Source organism: Schistocerca cancellata, chromosome 10, assembly GCF_023864275.1.
Source record: "Schistocerca cancellata isolate TAMUIC-IGC-003103 chromosome 10, iqSchCanc2.1, whole genome shotgun sequence".
Lineage (NCBI taxonomy): Eukaryota > Metazoa > Arthropoda > Insecta > Orthoptera > Acrididae > Schistocerca > Schistocerca cancellata.
In genome coordinates, this window is record NC_064635.1 from 177,650,719 (window position 1) to 177,673,046 (window position 22,328).

At 37.8% G+C, this 22,328-nt stretch overlaps 1 protein-coding gene across 1 annotated transcript in view; it reads left to right on the forward strand.

Moving 5' to 3' along the window:
- Positions 1–19,681, forward strand: part of LOC126106577 (15-hydroxyprostaglandin dehydrogenase [NAD(+)]-like) — an 83,249-nt gene extending 63,568 nt beyond the window's left edge. The window contains exons 5-7 of the mRNA XM_049912920.1: positions 8,795–8,968; positions 13,139–13,293; positions 17,859–19,681. Of these exons, the coding sequence (XP_049768877.1) occupies positions 8,795–8,968; positions 13,139–13,293; positions 17,859–17,985 (456 nt within the window). The 3' untranslated portion in view covers positions 17,986–19,681. The remainder of the gene's footprint in view (positions 1–8,794; positions 8,969–13,138; positions 13,294–17,858) is intronic.
- The last annotated feature ends 2,647 nt before the right edge of the window (positions 19,682–22,328 follow it).

Below are 22,328 nucleotides of genomic sequence, written 5' to 3' on the forward strand. Positions count from 1 at the left end.
ATCTGCTTAGTGTATTCATCTCTTGGTCTCCTTCTACGATTTTTACCCACCACACTGCCCACCAGTACTAAATTGGTGATCCCTTGATGCCTCAGAACATGTCCTACCAACTGATCCCTTCATCTAGTCAATTTGTGCCACAATCTCCACTTCTCCCCAATTCTATTCAATACCTCCTCATTAGTTATGTGATCAACCCATCTAATCTTCAGCATTCTTCTGTAGCATGACATTTTGAAAGCTTCTACTCTCGTCCATGTTTCACTTCCATACATGGCAACACTCAATACAAATACTTTCAGAAACGACTTCCTGGCACTAAAATCTATACTCGATGTTAACAAATTTCTCTTCTTCAGAAACGCTTTCCTTGCCGTTGCCAGTCTACATTTTATATCCTCTCTACTTCGACCATCATCATTTATTTTGCTCCCCAAATAGCAAAACTCCTTTACTACTTTAAGTGTCTCATTTCCCAATCTAATTCCCTCAGCATCACCCGACTTAATTCGACTACATTCCATTATCCTCATTTTGCTTTTGTTGATGTTCATCATATATCCTCCTTTCAAGACACTGTCCATTCCGTTCAACTGCTCTTCCAAGACCTTTGCTGTCCCTGACAGAATTACAATGTCATCGGCGAACCTCAAAGTTTTTATTTCTTCTCCATGGATTTTAATACCTACTCCAAATTTTTCTATTATTTCCTTTACTGCTTGCTCAATATACATATTGAATAACATCGGGGAGAGGATACAGCCCTGTCTCACTCCCTTCACAACCGCTGCTTCCCTTTCATGCCCCTCGACTCTTATAACTGCCATCTGGTTTCTGTACAAATTGTAAATAGCCTTTCGCTCCCTGTATTTTACCCTGCCACTTTTAGAATTTGAAAGAGAGTATTCCAGTCAACATTGTCAAAAGCTTTATCTAAGGCTACAAATGCTAGAAACGTAGGTTTGTCTTTCCTTAATCTTTCTTCTAAGATAAGTCGTAGAGTCAGTAGTGCCTCATGTGTTCCAACATTTCTATGGAATCCAAACTGATCTCCCCCGAGGTCGGCTTCTACCAGTTTTTCCATTCGTTGGTAAAAAATTCGTGTTAGTATTTTGCAGCTGTCACTTTTTAAACTGATAGTTCAGTAATTTTCACATCTCTCAACACCTGCTTTCTTTGGGATTGGAATTATTATATTCTTATTGAAGTCTGAGGGAATTTCATCTGTCTCATACATCTTGCTCACCAGATGGTAGAGTTTTTTCAGGACTGATTCTCCCAAGGCCGTCAGTAATTCTAATGGAATGTTGTCTACTCCCAGGGCCTTGTTTCGACTCAGGACTTTCAGTGCTCTGTCAAACTCTTTAGCACGTATCGTATCTCCCATGTCATCTTCATCTACATCCTCTTCCATTTCCATAATATTGTCCTCAAGTACATCGCACTTGTATAGACCCTCTATAGACTACTTCCACCTTTCTGCTTTCCCTTCTTTGCTTAGAACTGGGTTTTCATCTGAGCTCTTGATATTCATACAAGTGGTTCTCTTTTCTCCAAAGGTCTCTTTAATTTTCCTGTAGGCAGTATCTATCTTACCCCCAGTGAGATAAGCGTCTACATCTTTACATTTGTCCTGAAGCCATCCCTGCTTAGCCATTTTGCACTTCCTGTCAATCTCATTTTTGAGATGTTTGTATTCCTTTTTGCCTGCTTCATTTACTGCATTTTTATATTTTCTCCTTTCATCAATTAAATTCAATATTTCTTCTGTTACTTTGATATAATTCAATAAAATTTTGCTATGCCTACAATTTGTGATGTGATAAGCTAATGAGATTAAAAGAACTTTTATTTGGCACTTTCGCTATTTCACATAAAGTAGTTCATATTTTATAGTAGTACTTAATTACAGAGAAAATGATCTTATTACAAATGAAATTGTAGTCTGTCACATTTCTTTTATGCACCTACTATGACTTGTACAGCCATTCTAGAAGTTATGTGTCATCCCCTCTTCTTGTAATATTGTAATAGTTATGCTGACAAAAGCTTCAAGTTATTTGCAGTTGGTAGTATGGTACTGTAACTATTACGATAAAAAATAGTTTCCTGCAGAAAATAATTTTTTTGAGGGAAATTCAATTGTTTAGTTGACTATTGAGTCTCATGCTAAAATGCTCAAGACGGTCATATGACCTAGATATGACGAAATGAGTCAGTAAGCTCTCTGTCAGATGCTACTGATCTTAAGCCTTCATATAAATTTATTGGAATTAATTGTTAATGAATAAAGTTAGCCTATTTGAAAATGGTTTGTCCCAACTTCAAGAGATGAAGAATCTGTGTGTGACAGCAACACTGAGCCAAAAGTAATGATGGGGCTTGGTTTGTATGAAATGAGGTATGGAAATAATTAGCTTTCCATGAAACTGAAATTAGTTTGAACCACCAAGACTCAGTAAAAATTTTTCTTAGTGACTCTACCAACTGAAGTGCCAAGGGTTGGGTTGAGTTGTTTGGGGGAAGAGCCCAAACAGCGAGATCGTCACTCTCATCGGATTAGGGAAGGAAGTGCCCTTACAAAGTAACCATCCCGGCATTTGCCTGGAGCAATTTAGGGAAATCACGGAAAACCTAAACCAGGATGGCCGGATGCAGGATTGAACCGTCGTCCTCCCGAATGCGGAAGAGTCAAGGATTTGATTAGGTGCCAATGGGAATTTGAAGCAAGGTGAATGGTGACTTAATTCATATCAGATGTCGACTGAAAAATGCAGCTGAATAAAAACAGAGCTCCTCGTCCAGGTCCTGAAGGCAGAAGAGATGTTGACAGCCATGTCATCCTCTGCCTTGAGCTGTCATGCAGTATGGAGTGGTATGTGGTCAGTATACTAGTGTTCCAGCCTTTTGTAAACTTCCCACATTGCGCAGCCGCTGCTTCTCATTCCTGTAGCACCCAAACTGGCAACATGAGACTGAGTGTACCTCATGTCAGTTCCCCCACCAAGGAGAGAACCTCAACAGTAATGTGAGTCGAACCTGTGTCATTATGGCAGCCATTTACACTGACCACTCAGCTACTTTGATGGATCCAGCTGAGTGAGCCCATAAAATCTACATTTATGTGCTTTACAACTGTAAGGAGACCTACATTCCAGTACTGAAGCTGACATTTTTTCTATTAAATTTCTATGGTGCAGGCCTCTTTGTGGCATTGGCCCTAGCCTTGCTGCTCAGATAGTCTGCTTTGTCAATGATGACCCTAAATGATAAGATTTAGTACATCTGTACTATAGCCCAAATTAGGCTCGAAGTGATTTTCGTCTCTTTAGGTGCAGGAAAAAGTGACTCTGTTCGTAATGCTGTCATGGGCTGGCTGCAGTCTCAGGAAGCAGATTCATTATTATGCTTATACAAATTGCTTGCTTAGCTGTGGCGTGATTTACTGTGGAAATACAGGTACAGAAAAACAAACTTTCTAATTTCGAAAAGGGGCTATTGGTGTAATGAAACGAGTTCCCCTTTGAAAGCCATACAGGAAATACGAGGGCCGTTCAGAAAGTAACCTCCGGTTGATTTAAAAAAAATACACGAAGTTAAATAAAAATATTTTAGTATATACATCTTACAACTACATCTTCGCACTATTTTTCTACATAGTCTCCATAGCGATTGAGGCACTTATCGTATCTCTTCACAAGCTTTGAAATTCCTTCTGCATAAAAATCACCCGCTTGTGCCTGGAGCCAGCCTGTGACTGCATCTTTGAGCTCTTCGTCGTCATCAAACCGCTGTGACCCGAGCCATTTCTTCAAATGCATGAAGAGGTGATAATCACTTGGCGCCAGGTCTGGGCGGTAAGGTGGATGGTTGATAACGCCCCACTTGAAGGACTCAAGAAGGGCCGTTGTTCTGCGAGCAGAGTGAGGACGGGCGTTATCGTGCAAAAAAACGATACCGGAAGTCAGCATACCACGGCGTTTGTTCTGTATAGCCCGTCGTAACTTTTTTATTGTTTCACAGTACACGTCTTGATTAATGGTCGTACAACGTTCCATGAATTCAACCAACAACACCCCTTTGGCATCCCAAAACACCGTTGCCATCAGTTTTCTGGCAGAAAAATCTTGCGAGGCTTTTCTTGGTTTGGTAGGCGAATTTGAATGTGCCCACATCTTTGATTGTTCTTTTGTCTCAGGGTTCACGTACTTAATCCAGGTTTCGTCACCGGTCACGATTCTGTTTAACAATGGTTCTCCTTCGTCCTCATAACGTGACAGAAAGTCTAAAGCAGAGGCCATTCTTTGAGTTTTGTGGTGGTCGGTAAGAATTTTGGGCACCCATCGTGCACAGAACTTATGGTAACCCAATCTTGCTGTCACTATCTCGTACAAGAGAGTCTTAGAAATCTGTGGAAAACCAGTAGACAACTCTGACATTGAGAAACGTCGATTTTCACGAACTTTTGCATCAACTGTCTGAACGAGTTCGTCAGTCACCAATGATGGTCTACCACTCCTCTCTTCATCATGAACGTTTTCTCGTCCACTTTTAAATAAACGTACCCATTCACGGACAACTCCTTCACTCATAACTCTTGGTCTGTACACGGCACAAAGCTCACGATGAATAGCTGCTGCAGAATATCCTTTGGCTGTAAAAAACCTTATGACAGCACGCACTTCACATTTGGCGGGGTTTTCTATTGCAGCACACATTTCAAACTGCCACAAAAACTAAACTAGCGCAGGTACGACATTCACTCGACCACGGCTTGATGCCGACTGACCTGTTGAGTGCGTGAACGCACAGATGGCGTCGCTACTCCCCCCACAACCCGCACTGTGACCGATCGGAGGTTACTTTCTGAACCGCCCTCGTATATAAAGAATTTAAAATAATGACACTTGTGCATTAAAGTATAAATTTTCAGCATTGAACAATCATATTCATAACCACAAAACTAGAAACAGAGATGATTTCCACAGATATGCTACCGCAAACCCATCCTTTGTAACTATTGAAAGTCATATATTGTTCTTGTACACTTCCTTTGGTGCAGTAACACTTTAAGTGTGTGCAAACATTTTAAGTGAGAAGTAAGTTAGAAATAACACTTAAAAAACTAACAACTTTGCTCATCTGGTTCTTGTAGATCTTTGTCAGTACTTGTATTATGGCTTGATGTATTATTCATTGTCAACTGACAGGTGTGATTGGGTCAGTTATTGACAAATAAGAACTCTCTTGTACAATGAATTTTTATCCTTTCTTTTTGTTTTTCATGTCATATTTCAGTATAATTTCACAAATTGGTTCAATTCTTCAACATGACAATGTCATGACAGACACTTCACAATATTCCTCTGTAATTCACTGGGACACTAGTATTACTTCTGTAATAACATTTTACAACTAACTGCTGCAGTTCTACTACTACAAACTGATACACAATGATTAACTACAAAGATACAATATCTCACAGCCCAGAAGTATTTGAATTCATCAATCTTTACATCCAAAGACTCTAATACAGTTTACTATTTCTTGTTAAAAGATTTCCAGAATAAATCATCTAAATATGAGTAATGATAGTAGCTTCAGATTAGAGTTACTGTTTCAAATTAATTTGCTAATAAATCTTGTGTTAATAGTGTCTAGTAGTTTTATTTATGAGAAAATATGGTAATTATTTTGGTATCTAGATAACAAAAATCGTTAACACCGGATTATGTCATAGTCTATGGGTTGTGTGTGTGTGTGTGTAAAACAGAGAGAGATAAGGAGGGAAAGAGGGGGGAGGAGAGAGAGAGAGAGAGAGAGAGAGAGAGAGAGAGAGAGAGAGAGAGAGAGAGGTGCCCTGACCAGTTCCATTGCAACACACATTAGAAAGCCATTCATGAAAAAAGTGTATATCACCAAACCAAAATACTTTTTAGTGCATTGCCTGGTATAATAAAGAAACTTGTGAAATTCCATAAATTCAAAATAGGAATAAAATAGTTATTAATAACACATAGCTTATAAACACTAAAGAATATCTGATTGTAAGAAAGTAATATTATTTACACATATCAAAGTGAGGGACATGAATTTGTAGATAACTTAAATATGAGAAGTTTTATAGTAATTAGCCCTGGCTATTAACTAACTACATTTATACAATGCACATATTTAATGGGCGAATAAAGGGAATGATTTGTTAACTGTTCAAAAGGAATTTGTCAGTCCATTAAGGAGTGTGACACACTTAAATGTGAATTGTGATTATGTAGATTATTGATACCAACATGCACGTCTATAACTTTTCTAATAAATCTTTTCTAACAGTATTATTATTTTATTTGTATGCTATCAGGAGTAACTTAACTGTCATGCAGTTCACTGTGCTTTGAATAGTATGGTGTAGATTGGATGTAGGTGTAACCTTTGTACTTCTGAAATCTTGGCTTAACAGAAGGTAGGCATCAGATTGAAATTCAATGTTTTCAGCAGCGAGGATGCTGACTCACTAATACTGACTCAGTCATATAATATTCACCTTAATCTCAGCCTTCAGGGACATGAAATTCATCGAGGTAAAAATTAGTAGGCAGAACAACTACTACAGCCTACATTTTTAAGAATATAGTGTACTAAATTCAGATAACCTATGTACACAAAACACTACAGGTACCAGCTACCTGTGTACTGGATCAATTAGAACATTACTGTTAAATGGAATTTACATATCTAACATGATCTTTTACTTTGTTTCTGGATGTCTGTGGATTTTCAATTTCAAGACTTTTGCACCATATTAAAAAGCTTGCAGTGTCACCTAAATATTATATCAGGAACTTGCGTAGTAAGTCTCACTGATATCAAGAATTTCCAAACAGTAATGTTCATGAGTTTTTAAAATTGATTTCGACTGTCTTCTTTCTTCTAGCTTTAGAGAAAAACATAAAAGATGCCATGTTATAGAAACACCTTTGTCTTGGGACTGCATGAGTATGGTGGCTTATTAATGTATGTATAGCTTGGGCCATAGTTTACTAAATATTGTGATCAACCTTGGATTTCAGAGTTATTATTGGATTCAACCCTGTGGGTAGTACATGCTTAACTGAAGACTCGCCTATTTGGGTTAAAGAATATGTAGTCTTTAAAACAAAGACCCCTCCCCCTCCCAAAAAAATTTATCTAGACTATTACATACTACCTTAAAAACTCCATTCTAATTCCTGCATAGGAATCATAGTCTGTATGCAAATTATTTTTACATCAGGTACTGCATTTTTTAAATACATAGTTTGTGCTAAAGTCACATAATGTTATGAGGGAGTACACAGTATCATGAAAGAGTAAACATTTTGGCACATGGCTAATCAAATAAATAAATAAATAAATAAGTGTAGGTATCCCCATGTTCCTAACAATGCTTCTGACACAAGCATCAACTTTAAATAGCATTCTTACAATCAGTTTATGCACAATAAATAGTTTTTTGACTCTGGCTGTACTACTCCAGATGATTAGGACAGTAGTGGGTGAAAGTGTGTTAATAATACCACCTGCAGGTCAGCGCACGGAGAGAGATTTTTAAGTGTAAAGCAGACAGAATTGAACTATTAGCTTAATTTAAAGGTGCGTTGGTGATAGCTCAATTTATTATTCACTTGGATGCCCTGGGACATCACACATGGAGGTCATCTGGAGTGTGCTTATTGATCTTGTGAGCTTAAGATTGTTTTCACTATATATTTTAATTTCAAACCTGGCTGCTTATTACTCCAATAAACAAATATATCGGAACATTTGAGAACAGCAATCACAGCATATATTTACTCATCTTGTGTTTCGTTGGAACTCATGAAAGATCCTAGCCAAATAATTTGCAGTTTCTATCATAGCCCTGAGTTTGTCTCAACTTTTGAATGCTGCAAGTGGAATCTGACTTTGAATTTTCTTATACACCAACTCCTCTCTCTTTTCAGTTTTTCATTGCATACAGCATTTATTTGCTTTTATTTACAAAAATGTTACTTTTGTGGAGAGAAGACATCTTCACAGCTGGTTCATGCTAATACCAAATCTTATCTGTACCATAACCAAAGATGCCATAATAAACAAAGATAAAAATATAAAGATGAATTTAGAATGTTTTGGCATGCAGGCCTTTTATGTAAATAATTTACCCTTTAAATTTTCATATGATTATTATTAAAAATTTAGATTTATTATTTTATAAAATGAAAGAATTTTTTTGGAATGTTACAACTGTATAATGTGACTAAAATGTATGAAAGTTAACATTTAGTCAATTTGGATGTGATGCAACAACATGCACAGGTATTATTCCACAAAAATTCCAAAAAAACAGAGAACCTGAAATGATGAAACTGTGTCCCATACCATGAAAATGAAAAATTGAATTAACTGATAATGCATGGCAATAATGAAGAAGAGGCTGATACACATCTGAATGAAATCCAATACCCTTGAAATTTGGCAATCTGAAAAGCTGAATGCTATTTTTATTTCTTTTAAATTTTGTAATATTAGTCTTAATAGGATTAAGTTCTTTCTCACGAACACTTTATAAGTCTGATCTAACATTCACCTGATCTAGTATAGTATAGACCATAGCTTTAGAAGAGGCATTCATTATCTTTAGTAAATCACTTATGTGGGTCAAGAACTGGACTGAGCCAAGAAAAAAATCTTGTGGTACACCCTGTTTAATGTTTACCCACTCCAGATTTAGTCTTATTTCTGCGATATAATTTGACTATGTTATCTTGCTTTGCAGAAGGGTGTTGTGCACACGATGTTGCTGGCCTACAAGCACATGGGCAAGCACGAAGGTGGAAACGGTGGTGTCGTTGTCAACCTGTCCTCTGTAGCAGGCCTGGAGCCAGTATCTGTGCTTCCCATCTATGCCGGCACAAAGCATGCAGTGGCTGCTATGACCCGTTCCTATGGGGTCAGTAACTACTCACATCTATACATCTTTAAAATAAACGTGTTGTGTAAAGCAATCAGACACCCAACTGAAGTGGTGCAGGGACACTGACACATTCTTATGAACTGCCTTGCAAGTTTACTTTTGGTTTCAGTTATTATACACAGTTGTTCCACCACACACATACCTTTCTTTCCACACTGTGTCTTAAGATCTACCTGTGTTTAGCTTTTGCCATAAAATTTGGGCTCCTATCAGTAGTTTCTCAAATCAATAATTCCTATGGCTATACGTATCATTTTATACTCATCTCATTCAGAGTCACACACACATGGCTTGATATTTCTGTGGTGATGTGAAACAGTTGAATAACACAAAAAACTTTGCATTATTATTGTTTGTTATTATGGTATTCACCACAAAAAGAAAATATATTGCTACACTTCAGTATGGCTGTCATCAGTGTGTCATCAGCCTGCTAGCAGAAATATGGCCTGCCTTCAGCAGAGGCTGCTTATTTTCTTACAGTGGCTTCTGATGTCATGATTGTGTCAGCCAACCACTACATCATAATTATGAATTACATTTTGCATCAAATTATTATTTGTACAATTTAAAATTATTCTGAAGGCCAGTATACAGCAAGTGCCAAGATCCATCTTGTTAGCTTTATAAATAGTTTGGACAAGAAGAGAATAGAAGCTTTTGAAATGTGGTGCTACAGAAGAATGCTGAAGATTAGATGGGTAGATCACATAACTAATGAGGAGGTATTGAATGGGATTGGGGAGAAGAGAAGTTTGTGGCACAAATTGACTAGAAGAAGGGATCGGTTGGTAGGACATGTTCTGAGGCATCAAGGGATCACCAATTTAGTATTGGATGGCAGTGTGGAGGGTAAATATCATAGAGGGGGACCAAGAGATGAATACACTAAGCAGATTCAGAAGGATGTAGGTTGCAGTAAATACTGGGAGATGAAGAAGCTTGCACAGGATAGAGTAGTATGGAGAGCTGCATCAAACCAGTCTCCGGAGTGAAGACCACAACAACAACAACCATAACCATTTCTTTGCTTACATGCAGTTGATTTCTCTCCCATACACCCAAACCAATATATTGAGTTTGATGCCTTCTGTGGCATCCATCCTACCATCCATTCATTACAATTCCCCCTTCAGCTCCACATCAACCATTCCATCTCCATCAGCTCCGTAAAAACCATTATAAGGAAAATTACCCACCCATGCCATCCCAGAGCTCCTTACCCAAATATACAAACATCCAGCCCACTTAATTAAAATAGTAAAATAAGTAGGACTACCACTCAAGCACTTGTAATCCCCAATCCACTAATCATTCATAAATATGCCAAAATTAGTTTGAAACTACTAAAAGTACTAATTGACTGAACATGGATACTAAATCACATGATCATCATCCACACATAAAAGACCATTGTGTACCTCAACCTAACGCATGTGAATGTGGCATGCATTTCCATACTGTCCAAGTTCTGTCACTCCCACCAATTTCTTGAACAATAGCCACTATGCCTCACTTTCAACATTTGGCTACCTGCTCCCATCCGTGCACACTGAAGTGACAAGTTATGAGACAATGATATGAGCATATGCAGGTGGCCATAGTATTGTGTAAATGAGATATAATAGGGTAGTGCATTGACCGAGCTGTCATTTGTGCTAAGCTGATCCATGTGAAAAGATTTCCAATGTGGCTATTGCTACACAATGGGAATTAATGGACTTTGAAGATAGAATAATAGTTAGTTGGAGCTAGATGCATGGGACATTCTATTTTGCAAATCCTTAGGGAATTGAATATACCAAGATTCACAGTGTCAAGAGTGTGCTTGGAATACCAAATTTTGGATATTACTTCTCCCCATAGACAACCCAATGGCTGATGGCCTTCATTTAATGACAGAGAGCAGCGGTGTTTTTGTAGAGTTGTCAGTGCTATGAGGCAAGCAACACTACATGAAATAACCATGGTAATCAGTGAAGGATGTGTGAAAAACATGTCCAATATGACACTGTGGAGCAATTTAGCATTAGTGGGCTATGGCAGCAGATAACTGATGCGAGTGCCCTTGCTAAAGTGCGCATCATTTATGATGGCAGCCGAGTTTAGGTTCGTTCTGCGCATCTGACGTCACAAAACACATTCAGCCAATGAACAGGGAACGACGTTGCCAGAGCTCGACTGCAGTGCAGAGCACGGACGAGTGTCTTCAGTTTTAGAAACTTTCAGTCATAAATAAAGTAATTGAACAAAAGCAATGTCTTGATAGCAGACTTTCTTTTATAGAAAGTTCGGAAAAAGCATTCTTTATACCAATTGCTCCATATTGGATTAATTAATTAAACCAAACAAGCAATAAGCCTCCTAATTCAGGTGATAGCACAGAAAGGTGTTTGTATCATTCTCACTAACCGCTTTTTCACAATAAAGAACAGCGGTAATTGTTTATTTCCTATTGTACTTTGATGAATCGTGAGTAATTCATAATCATAACAACAGTGTTTGTCGGTATTTTGCGTGATATTTTAAAGTCCTCTGGAGATATATTGAATGACAATCTGCATTAGCATAATGGCTAAAGCATATGGCTGCTAAGCGAAAGCTTCTGAGTTCAAACCGTGATCGGTACTTCATATTTACTTTATTTAAAAACAATTTCAAAGGGTCTTACTTCATGAATTTTATTCGTTTGAATGTAATTTTTTTAAATTTCTAGTGGCAACTAAAATCGACCATACGGAAAGTATACGCTATGGACTTTTATCTCTGTAAACTCTTCAAAATTTTGTGCAGTGGTGTAATATATCTAATGCTGCAGAATAACTGCGTTGAACATCAAAACAAAATTAAGTCAAGAAAGATGTGTAAAAATAAAATTTTTGGGCCAAATAGTTTTTGTGAAATCGACTGATAAAGTGTGTCAAAGCAGTCGAAACACCATATGTCTGTACAGGCGAGCAGTGCAATGATGACAAAATCGCACCCATCGCGGAATGCAGGGAGCACGTCTCTGTAGCAGCGAAAAGGTTAATGCAGCCATGGGTGCTTTACTTTAGAAACTGCGCGCTCCCCCCTAAATGGAAGTTTGCGAACTATACTGTGGCGCTGCTTCTCTTGGCGCATACAACTGGCAACACAGCAATCTCCCGTGTCTGGGCAGGCATGCGCGAACTGCCAAGATAAAAGAATTGAACTATAACAGCATATCACCTGCAGCAATTGTGACCATATCAGTTGGACTGTAGATGACTGGAAAACCATGGCCTGGTCAGATGAGTCCCAAATACAGTCGGGATTAGTGTGTGCTGCAGACCCCATGAAGCCCTGGACCCAAGTTCCCAACAAGGGGCTGTACAAGCTGGCGGTAATTCCATAACAGCGTGGGCTGTTTTTACATGGAATGGACTGCAGCCTGTGGCCCAACTGAACCAATCATTGACTAGAAATGGTTATGTTCAGCTACTTGGGGAGGATTTTCAGCCAGTAATGGATTCATATTCCTGAACAACAGACAGTTTAAGTGAATGGTTAGGAAACCCACATCACTTGACTTAAATCACACTGAAATTTTATGGGACAAATCAAGAACTCAGTTCATGCACAAAATCCTGCACTGGCAGCACTTCCACATTTATGGATGGCTATAGAGGCTGCATGGCTCAGTATTTCTGAAGGGAATTCCAGTGACTTTTTGAGTCCACGTCACATCGAGTTGCTGCACGACACCGGGTGAGAGGGGGCTTGCCATCATATTAGGAGGCATCCAACTCACTGTATTGCACCAGATTATACAATTCCTTCCCCTCGTGAATTGCCAAAAATATCTTGACCTACATCCTTAAGAAAACTTGATTCGTGACACCACATTGTATCCATAATCTTTGAAACCCTTATACTTATGAGCTCATTCCACCTTCCTTCCTATTCAAAATATTCCACATTCTCCCTCAATGGAATTACAATATCTGTGAGCTTAACCTGAGACAATTCCTGAGATGCAAATATATCATTATTTCTATCCTACCCAGCCATTTGGTCTCATATTAATACTTCAGTCCAAATGTTTACCCACACTACATTCGTTATTTCACTAACAGTGTGATAGTAATATTTATAAAAATAAAGAAGAACTTTTTGTGTTTGCAGGATAAACTGCACCTGGACAAGACTGGAGTGTCTGTAATGGCACTGTGCCCCGGGGCCTCAGACACTCCTCTGGTGCACGATGCCCACCAGTTTGTGCTTCACGACTACCTCAAGGAACCCCTTGTCCATGCTCTCAACATGTTCCCCATCAACAAGTATGTCAATTCTTTGCAACACCCTTGCTTAATTTGAAACACATAATAAGGAGGTAGATAAGTTAGAGGTAAAACCTAAATGCTTCTCTTGGGAAGTAAAATGTGAATGTTTTGGGAGTGATTAAATCTTTTTAAAACACTTCATGGGACAATTTTCTATACTACTAGTATTTACATAAGTAAGGCAAAAAGACAGTGTGACGTCACAATAGAGAGATAACCAATGTCAAAAGACAAAATATCTCATAGCCTCTGCCACTCGTATATTTATATTTTCTAAACAATTTGGTCATAATATTTTTGTCCTTGGAGTCTTTCATGGTGGAATGCTTCAATAAAATCTTCCCGGCTTACAAGCTGCATCATTTTGAATAAAACACTTGAACTTACGACAGCTGTCTCCACCATTAGCACGAGGAGTTGAAATCACTGACTGCTGGTACTGTCACAGAGCTCTGCTTATGTATATGTAATGGCAATGTGGAACCTTCCAGAGAGGGCTGGGGTGGAAGGCAAGTTGGGCAGCTCCTAGTAACTCTGTCCCATCATGGGGACAAGTGACGTCACATTTGTACAAGCAGTTGACTGCTGCTCCCATGTCCCTGCCAGAGCCAAGCCTACATCTTTGCATTTGCTCAATATCAAAAGCCTGCCTCCATGCCCCACTAAGTGTGTGCCCCTGGTTTTTGTCATAAAATTTATCACAATTAGTTTCATTATGTTGCAACAGATTTTGCATAATTTATTATATTACATTTTCTTAACTTGATTCTTTAAACTTAAATGTTATTTTCCTTCTCAAGATATTCTTCATACATAAAAAATTCAAATTTATGCTTTCAATTCAATTTCTAATTTCATCGTTGATTTTATATGACTAATTTTGGGTTTCATTACTCACCCATGTGAATATGATGATGTAACATAATTTTAAAATTACAATCAGTTTTGGTTTTTGATATTAAAATCATTGTTTTGAAATAATTAAGAATTTATATTCCATAAACAACATAGTCCCTCATACTTTTGTATTTTTATTAGACATTATTAAATTTAACAATTACAATATTCAATTACAAAATGAAACAATTTCCTCAAATCAGTAACCAACAGTGTCTAGAACAGGACTGTATCAAGCGCTGCACAAATTCTTCGTATCACATACTACTTGTGCATCTGGCTAAGATTGCTAAATTGCTGCCTTAGCATGTCTATGGGACTGAGAAGCTATGAAAGTCATTTATGTTTTCTTCTGTTAGACATAAAAACCGTAACCAGACATTCTATAATTGGATACATATCCTGTGCTATGGAAGACAAAACACATCTCCTTCAGGTACATAATATATTAAATGTATGAGAAGGAAAAACTTATGCTTTTATTTACATTTGTTTAATTCTGGTGAATGTCAACTGTCTGATAGTAATGGTGGCTTAACTTTTTTCCCAGTTTTTAAACCCTAGACGGAATCTATTTTAATGGCAAAGAACAACAAGTTGCTTGACTGAAAAAAAAACTGAGAAATGGAAGGTTATGTAACAGTTTCTGAAAAGCAAGTTCAGTTTGGCACATATTTTCATTTGTCATGACATTTTCATTATGCTGCAAGTTCTGCAATTATGAATGGTTTTCACTTATATGACTTCATTCCATTACATTTTCATTGATTTCATCCTCATTGACTCAGTTCATTTTAGTTCAGTGAATTTTATTAAACTGAAATAATCTTTTTTCTGATGGATAAAGGAGAATCCAGAATAGTAACATTCCTCTAAATTTTCAGGAACATTAGAGTAAAAAATAAGTGGCATGATAAAGAAATGAGATTTTATATTTTAAATAGTCTGATGGTGGGGTTACTGGACAAAGAAATGCTTAATCACAGGACTTTGGCATATGACAGTATCCGGAAGTGTAGAAACCATATGATATTGTACACTTATTTCAAGAAATAGATACTGCCTCTTCTGCAACACCAAAACAAGTAATATAGGATATGATGATGTGTCTTCTTGACAAATTGCAAGTTCTCCCTCAAAAAGTCATTAGTGGTGCTATTGAATCCACATTATTTATGTGTGAAGTACTGGTGACAGTTCATTTTGATCACAGACCATAAAAAGCAACTAAAAATAAAGTTTCTTTGCCTGTGTATGTGCCGCCTTTGGATTCAGACCTGATTTTGGTTTTGATGTGACAATATGCTGGCATCAGATTGTTCATACTTATGACACCTAGTTAAGGAAGCTTCTACTCTTATATCTACATCCATAGTCTGCAAACCACTGTGAATGGTACTCTCCACAGTATAAGTGAAGAATCTAAGAATATACTATAGCCTTCCACATATCCTTTGCGCAAGGACCACAAATAAATGATTTATTAACTACTGTGCAGACAGAAGAATTTAAGCAATCATTCTTCCTGACTACATACATATATGGCATGGAAAGAAATTCTAATACATTGTGGTTCTTGAAATTTTGTTACTAGGCTTTGGCAAGATAATTGACATTTTTCTTCAACATCTACCAGAATTCTGTTTTACTCTCCCATAGGTTAAACAATTGTGTGACCATTCGTGCTGCTCTTTGTTGTATACATTCAACATTCCTCACACACTCGATAAATGTTCTAGTGGGGTTCTTATGAAATTTCATAAAGTATCTCTTTTGTAGACTTAGAGCTGAAATGACCTAGCCTATTCTAGACAGCTGCACTTCAGGACGGACAAGAGAAGATTGAATGTGCAGTTAAACAGTGGTAGTATAGATAGATGTTTATTCATGCAGCTTTATACGGCAATCTGGTCCACCTCAAGATTGCACTATGTGCATGGATACTCAGATGACTGCAGACTGCACTGATCCTCCAGTCATGCGGTCAACATCCATTGTCCAGAGTCGCAGGTGGCAGCTGCCATGGCACCACATCAATTGCCAGCAGGCAGAGAATGACAGTGGCTGACTAGTCACCCCTGTACATACGCATTACCACCATGAAGTACACTTGGATCTGATTGCCAATGCTAGATGCCCTAATGCTGAGCAGTAATGTCCCAGTCACCCTCCAGGGTAGAATGGGGCAGTGGCCAAAGATGTCTCAGTGGCTAGGAGACCACGAGGATGGACATCCCCCAAGGGGATTGTAGACAGTTTGTAATCCATAGGCCCTAGCTACTCACAGGACGGAGGCTGGCTGGACCCCAGCTCCCCTCATTGGTGAAACTCCCGCAGCCACCATGCTACATTTATGGTGCCCCTTGTGCCAGAACTCAATGAGTGAATCAGTGGGCAGGTTTCCTGCTGGGTTTCATCAACAAATTTTAGCCACGGTCTCTCTGAAACTCAAAAACTCACCATTCCCGCCATTTCAGAACAGACAAAAAGGCTGCATGATTAAATGCCTGGATCCCCTAAGCTCGATTATTTATGAATAACAATATCAACATTTAAAAATCAATAACTATTCTAATTTTTTCTAGGAATTACTCATTCAGAAATCAAGCTTTGTACACTTCTATAAGCATCTTTTGGGTGTACTCATTTTTTTCTATGACAACTCACCACTGTAATTTGACTTCTAATATGGATAACTTACCAAAAGCTGGGACTCCATAATTGTCCATCTATGACATGGGAATATAACCATAGTGAGTACCCATCACTGTTCTTTTTTGAATGCCATGACTATGGTTCCGTATTTCTACCATTTCAAAAATTTCATATACTGATTTGTATGTTTGACAGAAATCTGAGGATGTGTCTATACTGAGATGAAACGAGTAGCTGCAAATAAAGCACCTTCATATAGCTATCCACCTTTTGGAAACACCTCATCATTCTTCACTTTTTAACTGTGGTAATTTTTATCATAATTTGAATGGTTGCCGAGTGCCGAGTGATGTTATTGTTATTCATAAAATCCCTAAGCTGTGGTTGTCCTCCCCAGAAAGTTTCTTTTTTTTTATAATTTCTACACAACATACTTGCCCCATCAGGTTCTCAAAGCATCCTCTGATCCGAGCACAAGTGTTCTGGCTGGACTAATTTGCAGTGTGAGAGTTTCTGAGTTACAATATAGAGAAATAATTAGTGTTGGTTTAGATATGCATTTAAATTATGAACTGATGTTGCTATTAGGAATTGTTTAGCTGCTGTTTGCATTTTGGCAGCAGGTTTCATTTGACGAGAGAGAGAGAGTATTGAACACTTTCTTGTGTAATGAACTCCAGTCTGCGCAGTGCTAAGGTTTTGGTAGTTCACAAAGCAGGTCAAATTTTATTATTGTGTTGTGACTGTGACAGGGGTTTTTGCTTTGTGCATATGGTTATGAATAGCAAAAAACATCAATCAGTGTATATATTGGTATATTATTCTCAAACTTCTTAAGTTTCTATTTAGGTTTCTGCATGAATAACTAAGATGGAACAGAATGTGTGGATGAATGATTGGATGAATCCAGCACAATTTAAATATTCTCTCCAACTCCTGTGCAAATGATTACTCTGGAGAGGAGGGATGAAAATACTGTATCTTATGCATCCTCTGCTTTCTGCTTGCAGGACAGAGTTCATCGCTGAGGGATTAATGCGAGTCATTCGTGAAGGTGAATCTGGATCTGTGTGGGTAGCAAACCTTGAAATGATCAAACCAGTGATCTACCCAAGACTGTTGCAGCCTTCTACATAAGAATGTCTGAAAACAAGAACTACGTAATACACATTCTATGGAAACAAAAAACATCGCTGTAAACTTCATGTTTACTTCATTATGCTGTAACTGAGTACAAAAATTCCACACTTAGAAGGAAACAGGCTACTCAAATAAATATTATATCACACACAAATAACACAGAAATGCCTAGGATTACAGAATTATGGATATGTAGAGACAATTCTTAATTGGGGCCAGAGCAGGGCTCAAAACCAGATTTCCTGCTCGCTCCAAGCATTAACCTTAACCACAAAGGTTGCACAGCACAACTCTAGGCCTCATTTAAACTTTCATTTTCACTGGTTCTACCTATGATTTCTGAACACTAGTGCTCAAGATCCTCTCAATCATTCTTAAAATTCCTATTTTGCATCTGAAAAAGCTTCAAACACAGCACTGTATTACTGCACAATATTTATTAATGTGGAGTAAAAGATAGAAAAATAAAGTTGGTATGTTTGTGACAGATAGTTAAGAGAGCTGTCGTTAAATAACGTGACACACTTAGCTTCTTTGAGACATTTTCACTGTATGTGTACCACCCATAAAATCATCAAAGTTTTGTGTTTTTAGTGATATTAAGCTTGATGGCATGTTTGAAACTTAATTGGGACGACAGGAAGAGGAGGGCTAGCCACTAGCACAACAGTTGCTAAGATGGACTGGAGTTGGATTCAGTATGAGGGTCCTATAGCCTCACACACTGTCTTTGGCATATGCTTTTAACCATTAAGATTATGCTTATTCCTTCTTTCAGCTGTCTGTTATTCTATTACACTAGTGATTGTTACCATGTGAAAATGTGACAAATATTAATTGACTGATACAAGAATAAATCAAATTCTTTAAGTTACTCATTGACAACTACAAGCAGTAAGAAAGTATTTTTTGAACTGACTATAGAAGTCGTCATTGTGTAATAGTAAAAGTTTTTAATAGGCTGTCAATCAGAGATATTGTTGTCTGCATAGGCAAAGTGATATTATTATGTTTGGAATACTATCTAGTTTGTTGTGAAAGCAATTAAGTTAATCGTTTGTGTCAAGTGTCCTTAGCAATGCAAAATTAGATTTGAAGTACAAATCTGAATCTAGTGACACACAACATTACGCAATCTTGTGCCGACTTTCTTTAGTATTTATCACAGTATATATGTTGTGGTACTATGAATACAAATTTGATTGCCTCATTTTTGTTTTCATCCATTAGAACCCATACCTTCCACATTGCTCTCCAGTCCTGAATGAACATACTGTCATGAGCATTTCACACAGAGTAATTTACGGGCAATGTTTGACTGAATAGAACACATTCATTCCATAGGCTTTAATGACTGTAATACAACTTCTGCTATAAGGTAAATACAAACCATTCATAGTTACACCCTAAAAATGAAAAACTGCTTTAACAAATGAGGTGTAAACTATAAATTCCTGTAATTGTTCATATTATAGATATGTTTGCATAGCATACTGCCACACATTAGAACAAAGTGAAATTAACTGCTCATGGAGATTAATGAACTATACTGTGATGAGCGGTTGAGTAGGGAGATTTTTGTTTGGAAATGCAGCTGTCTTACATTGTTAGCCTCCATCACCTTAGCTAATGTTATGTAGTAAAAATTTGCTGTGTTATTAATTGTTACTGAATTAATAAAGCTTGAAGTATTTTTCTGTGTTTGTCTTTATTCTACCTTTTGCTATCAACTGTCAATTAATTTTTTTGATAATGTCACTGAAAAATGTGCTTTCTAGAGTTTTAGAGTTCTTTTATTATTTTATTTTCAAATTTTCCTTTAGTTGAAATTCTGCAAATTTGTGGTAAATTCCTATGGGACCAAACTGCTGAGGTCATCAGTCCCTAGGATCACACACTACTTAATCTAACTTAAACTAACTTACGCTAAGGACAATACACACACATACACCCATGCCCGAGGGAGGACTCAAACCTCCGAGGGGGGATGGAGCTGCAACAACCGTGGAAAGGCACCTGAGTCTGCGCGTTGTAGCCACGTGGCCCTTTAATTGAGGTTATGCTGATGCAAAATAAATTTTAATATTGTATGGAGGTTTAACTGAACTAAACACTCAGTTAAACCCACAAAAATCCTTTATGCCCTCTCTTATAATTATTGTTACATATAAATCAATAGAAACATTATAATTAGACTGTGAATTACAGGACTGATAATGTCAAAATAACATAACAAAAACCACCAATTATTGAGAATATCCGCAATGACAAGTTTACTTGCCAATATGACAATCATTCATTGGTGCCTGGAGAGCAATTCTTAAACAATGTACAGAAAAGGTTTTCACCTTAGGAACTGATGATTTCAGTTTTAAGCAGTGAAATGAACATTTGAAAATTTTCACAGAAGTTCAAGAAAGAATGCATCCTGACTATGGCTTATTGTCACTGCATGTGATAGCCATTAAGGCTTAAAGACAAAAATCGACAGCACTCTGACATTATAGTCTTCTAAGGGGAGTCAAAAATCTATACTGAATAAATGGTAAAGAGAGAAAATGGCAGGACTAGTATAACTCTGGGTGTTCATAAAATGAAACTGACCTCCAATGCAAATACAAGTTTCAGCAAGAAGACACACACTAGCTGGGTAAGGTAGCAGCAACCACTGTCTAGAATGAATAAATGGTAAAGAGAGAAAATGGCAGGACTAGTATAACTCTGGGTGTTCATAAAATGAAACTGACCTCCAATGCAAATACAAGTTTCAGCAAGAAGACACACACTAGCTGGGTAAGGTAGCAGCAACCACTGTCTAGAAGTCACTGATAGCACTGACTCAAATAGTCTGCAGAGCACTTGGACAGCCTCCATCTACTAATAGAGGTGAACTTGTGGCCATGGTTGCAATAATTATTGCTTCAGGAGCAGCTATGTCCCAGTTAATGATCACTTGGCACACAATGTCCTGCCTGGTCCTTCAAGTAGTACTATAATATTAGACTGCATCAACAGTTGATTACATTTATCAGTTCCACAGCACACCATCAGAGAAGAAGGCCCACAATTTTATGCTGCTAAAATTTTGCATGTCCTAAGAGATGGAGACATTTTACTGATGTTTGACTAGTACAATTAAATTTAGGCCTACAGGTGAAACAAGTTTTGTATGTGAGACGAAAGTTGAACGTGTTGTAATTACTGAATCCAGTTCTTTTATGACCATTTGAATGTGCAAAGTGATGTGAATGAACTCACATTGTATTAGCTTTTATTAGCATTATGTAAGCTATTGTGATTTTATTATTTTTTGTTTGTATGTCAGTATGCTGTATTCCATAACATGCAGTCATTAGCTGCCTTGATATGTATTATGTTTTTGAATGTATACCAGTTAACAATAGTGGCTCAGTGTACCTCACATTATGGATGAGTTTACCTCCTGCAGAAGGTTAAGTGGCCACTTACAATTATGGTACATTTTGTTCCATCTTTGTTAATATTCGGAGAGGGCATTTAATTTTTTTTTTTTTTTTTTTTTAGATATTTATCAACACAATGGCATGTTCTCCCCCCCATGAACCATGGACCTTGCCGTTGGTGGGGAGGCTTGCATGCCTCAGCGATACAGATGGCTGTACCGTAGGTGCAACCACAACGGAGTGGTATCTGTTGAGAGGCCAGACAAACAGTGGTTCCTGAAGAGGGGCAGCAGCCTTTTCAGTAGTTGCAGGGGCAACAGTCTGGATGATTGACTGATCTGGCCTTGTAACATTAACCAAAACGGCCTTGCTGTGCTGGTACTGCGAACGGCTGAAAGCAAGGGGAAACTACAGCCGTAATTTTTCCCGAGGACATGCAGCTCTACTGTATGATTAAATGATGATGGCGTCCTCTTGGGTAAAATATTCCAGAGGTAAAATAGTCCCCCATTCGGATCTCCGGGCGGGGACTACTCAGGAGGACGTCGTTATCAGGAGAAAGAATACTGGCGTTCTACGGATCGGAGCGTGGAATGTCAGATCCCTTAATCGGGCAGGTAGGTTAGAAAATTTAAAAAGGGAAATGGATAGGTTAAAGTTAGATATAGTGGGAATTAGTGAAGTTCGGTGGCAGGAGGAACAAGACTTTTGGTCAGGTGATTACAGGGTTATAAATACAAAATCAAATAGGGGTAATGCAGGAGTAGGTTTAATAATGAATAAAAAAATAGGAGTGCGGGTTAGCTACTACAAACAGCATAGTGAACGCATTATTGTGGCCAAGATAGACACAAAGCCCATGCCTACTACAGTAGTACAAGTTTATATGCCAACTACCTCTGCAGATGATGAAGAAAT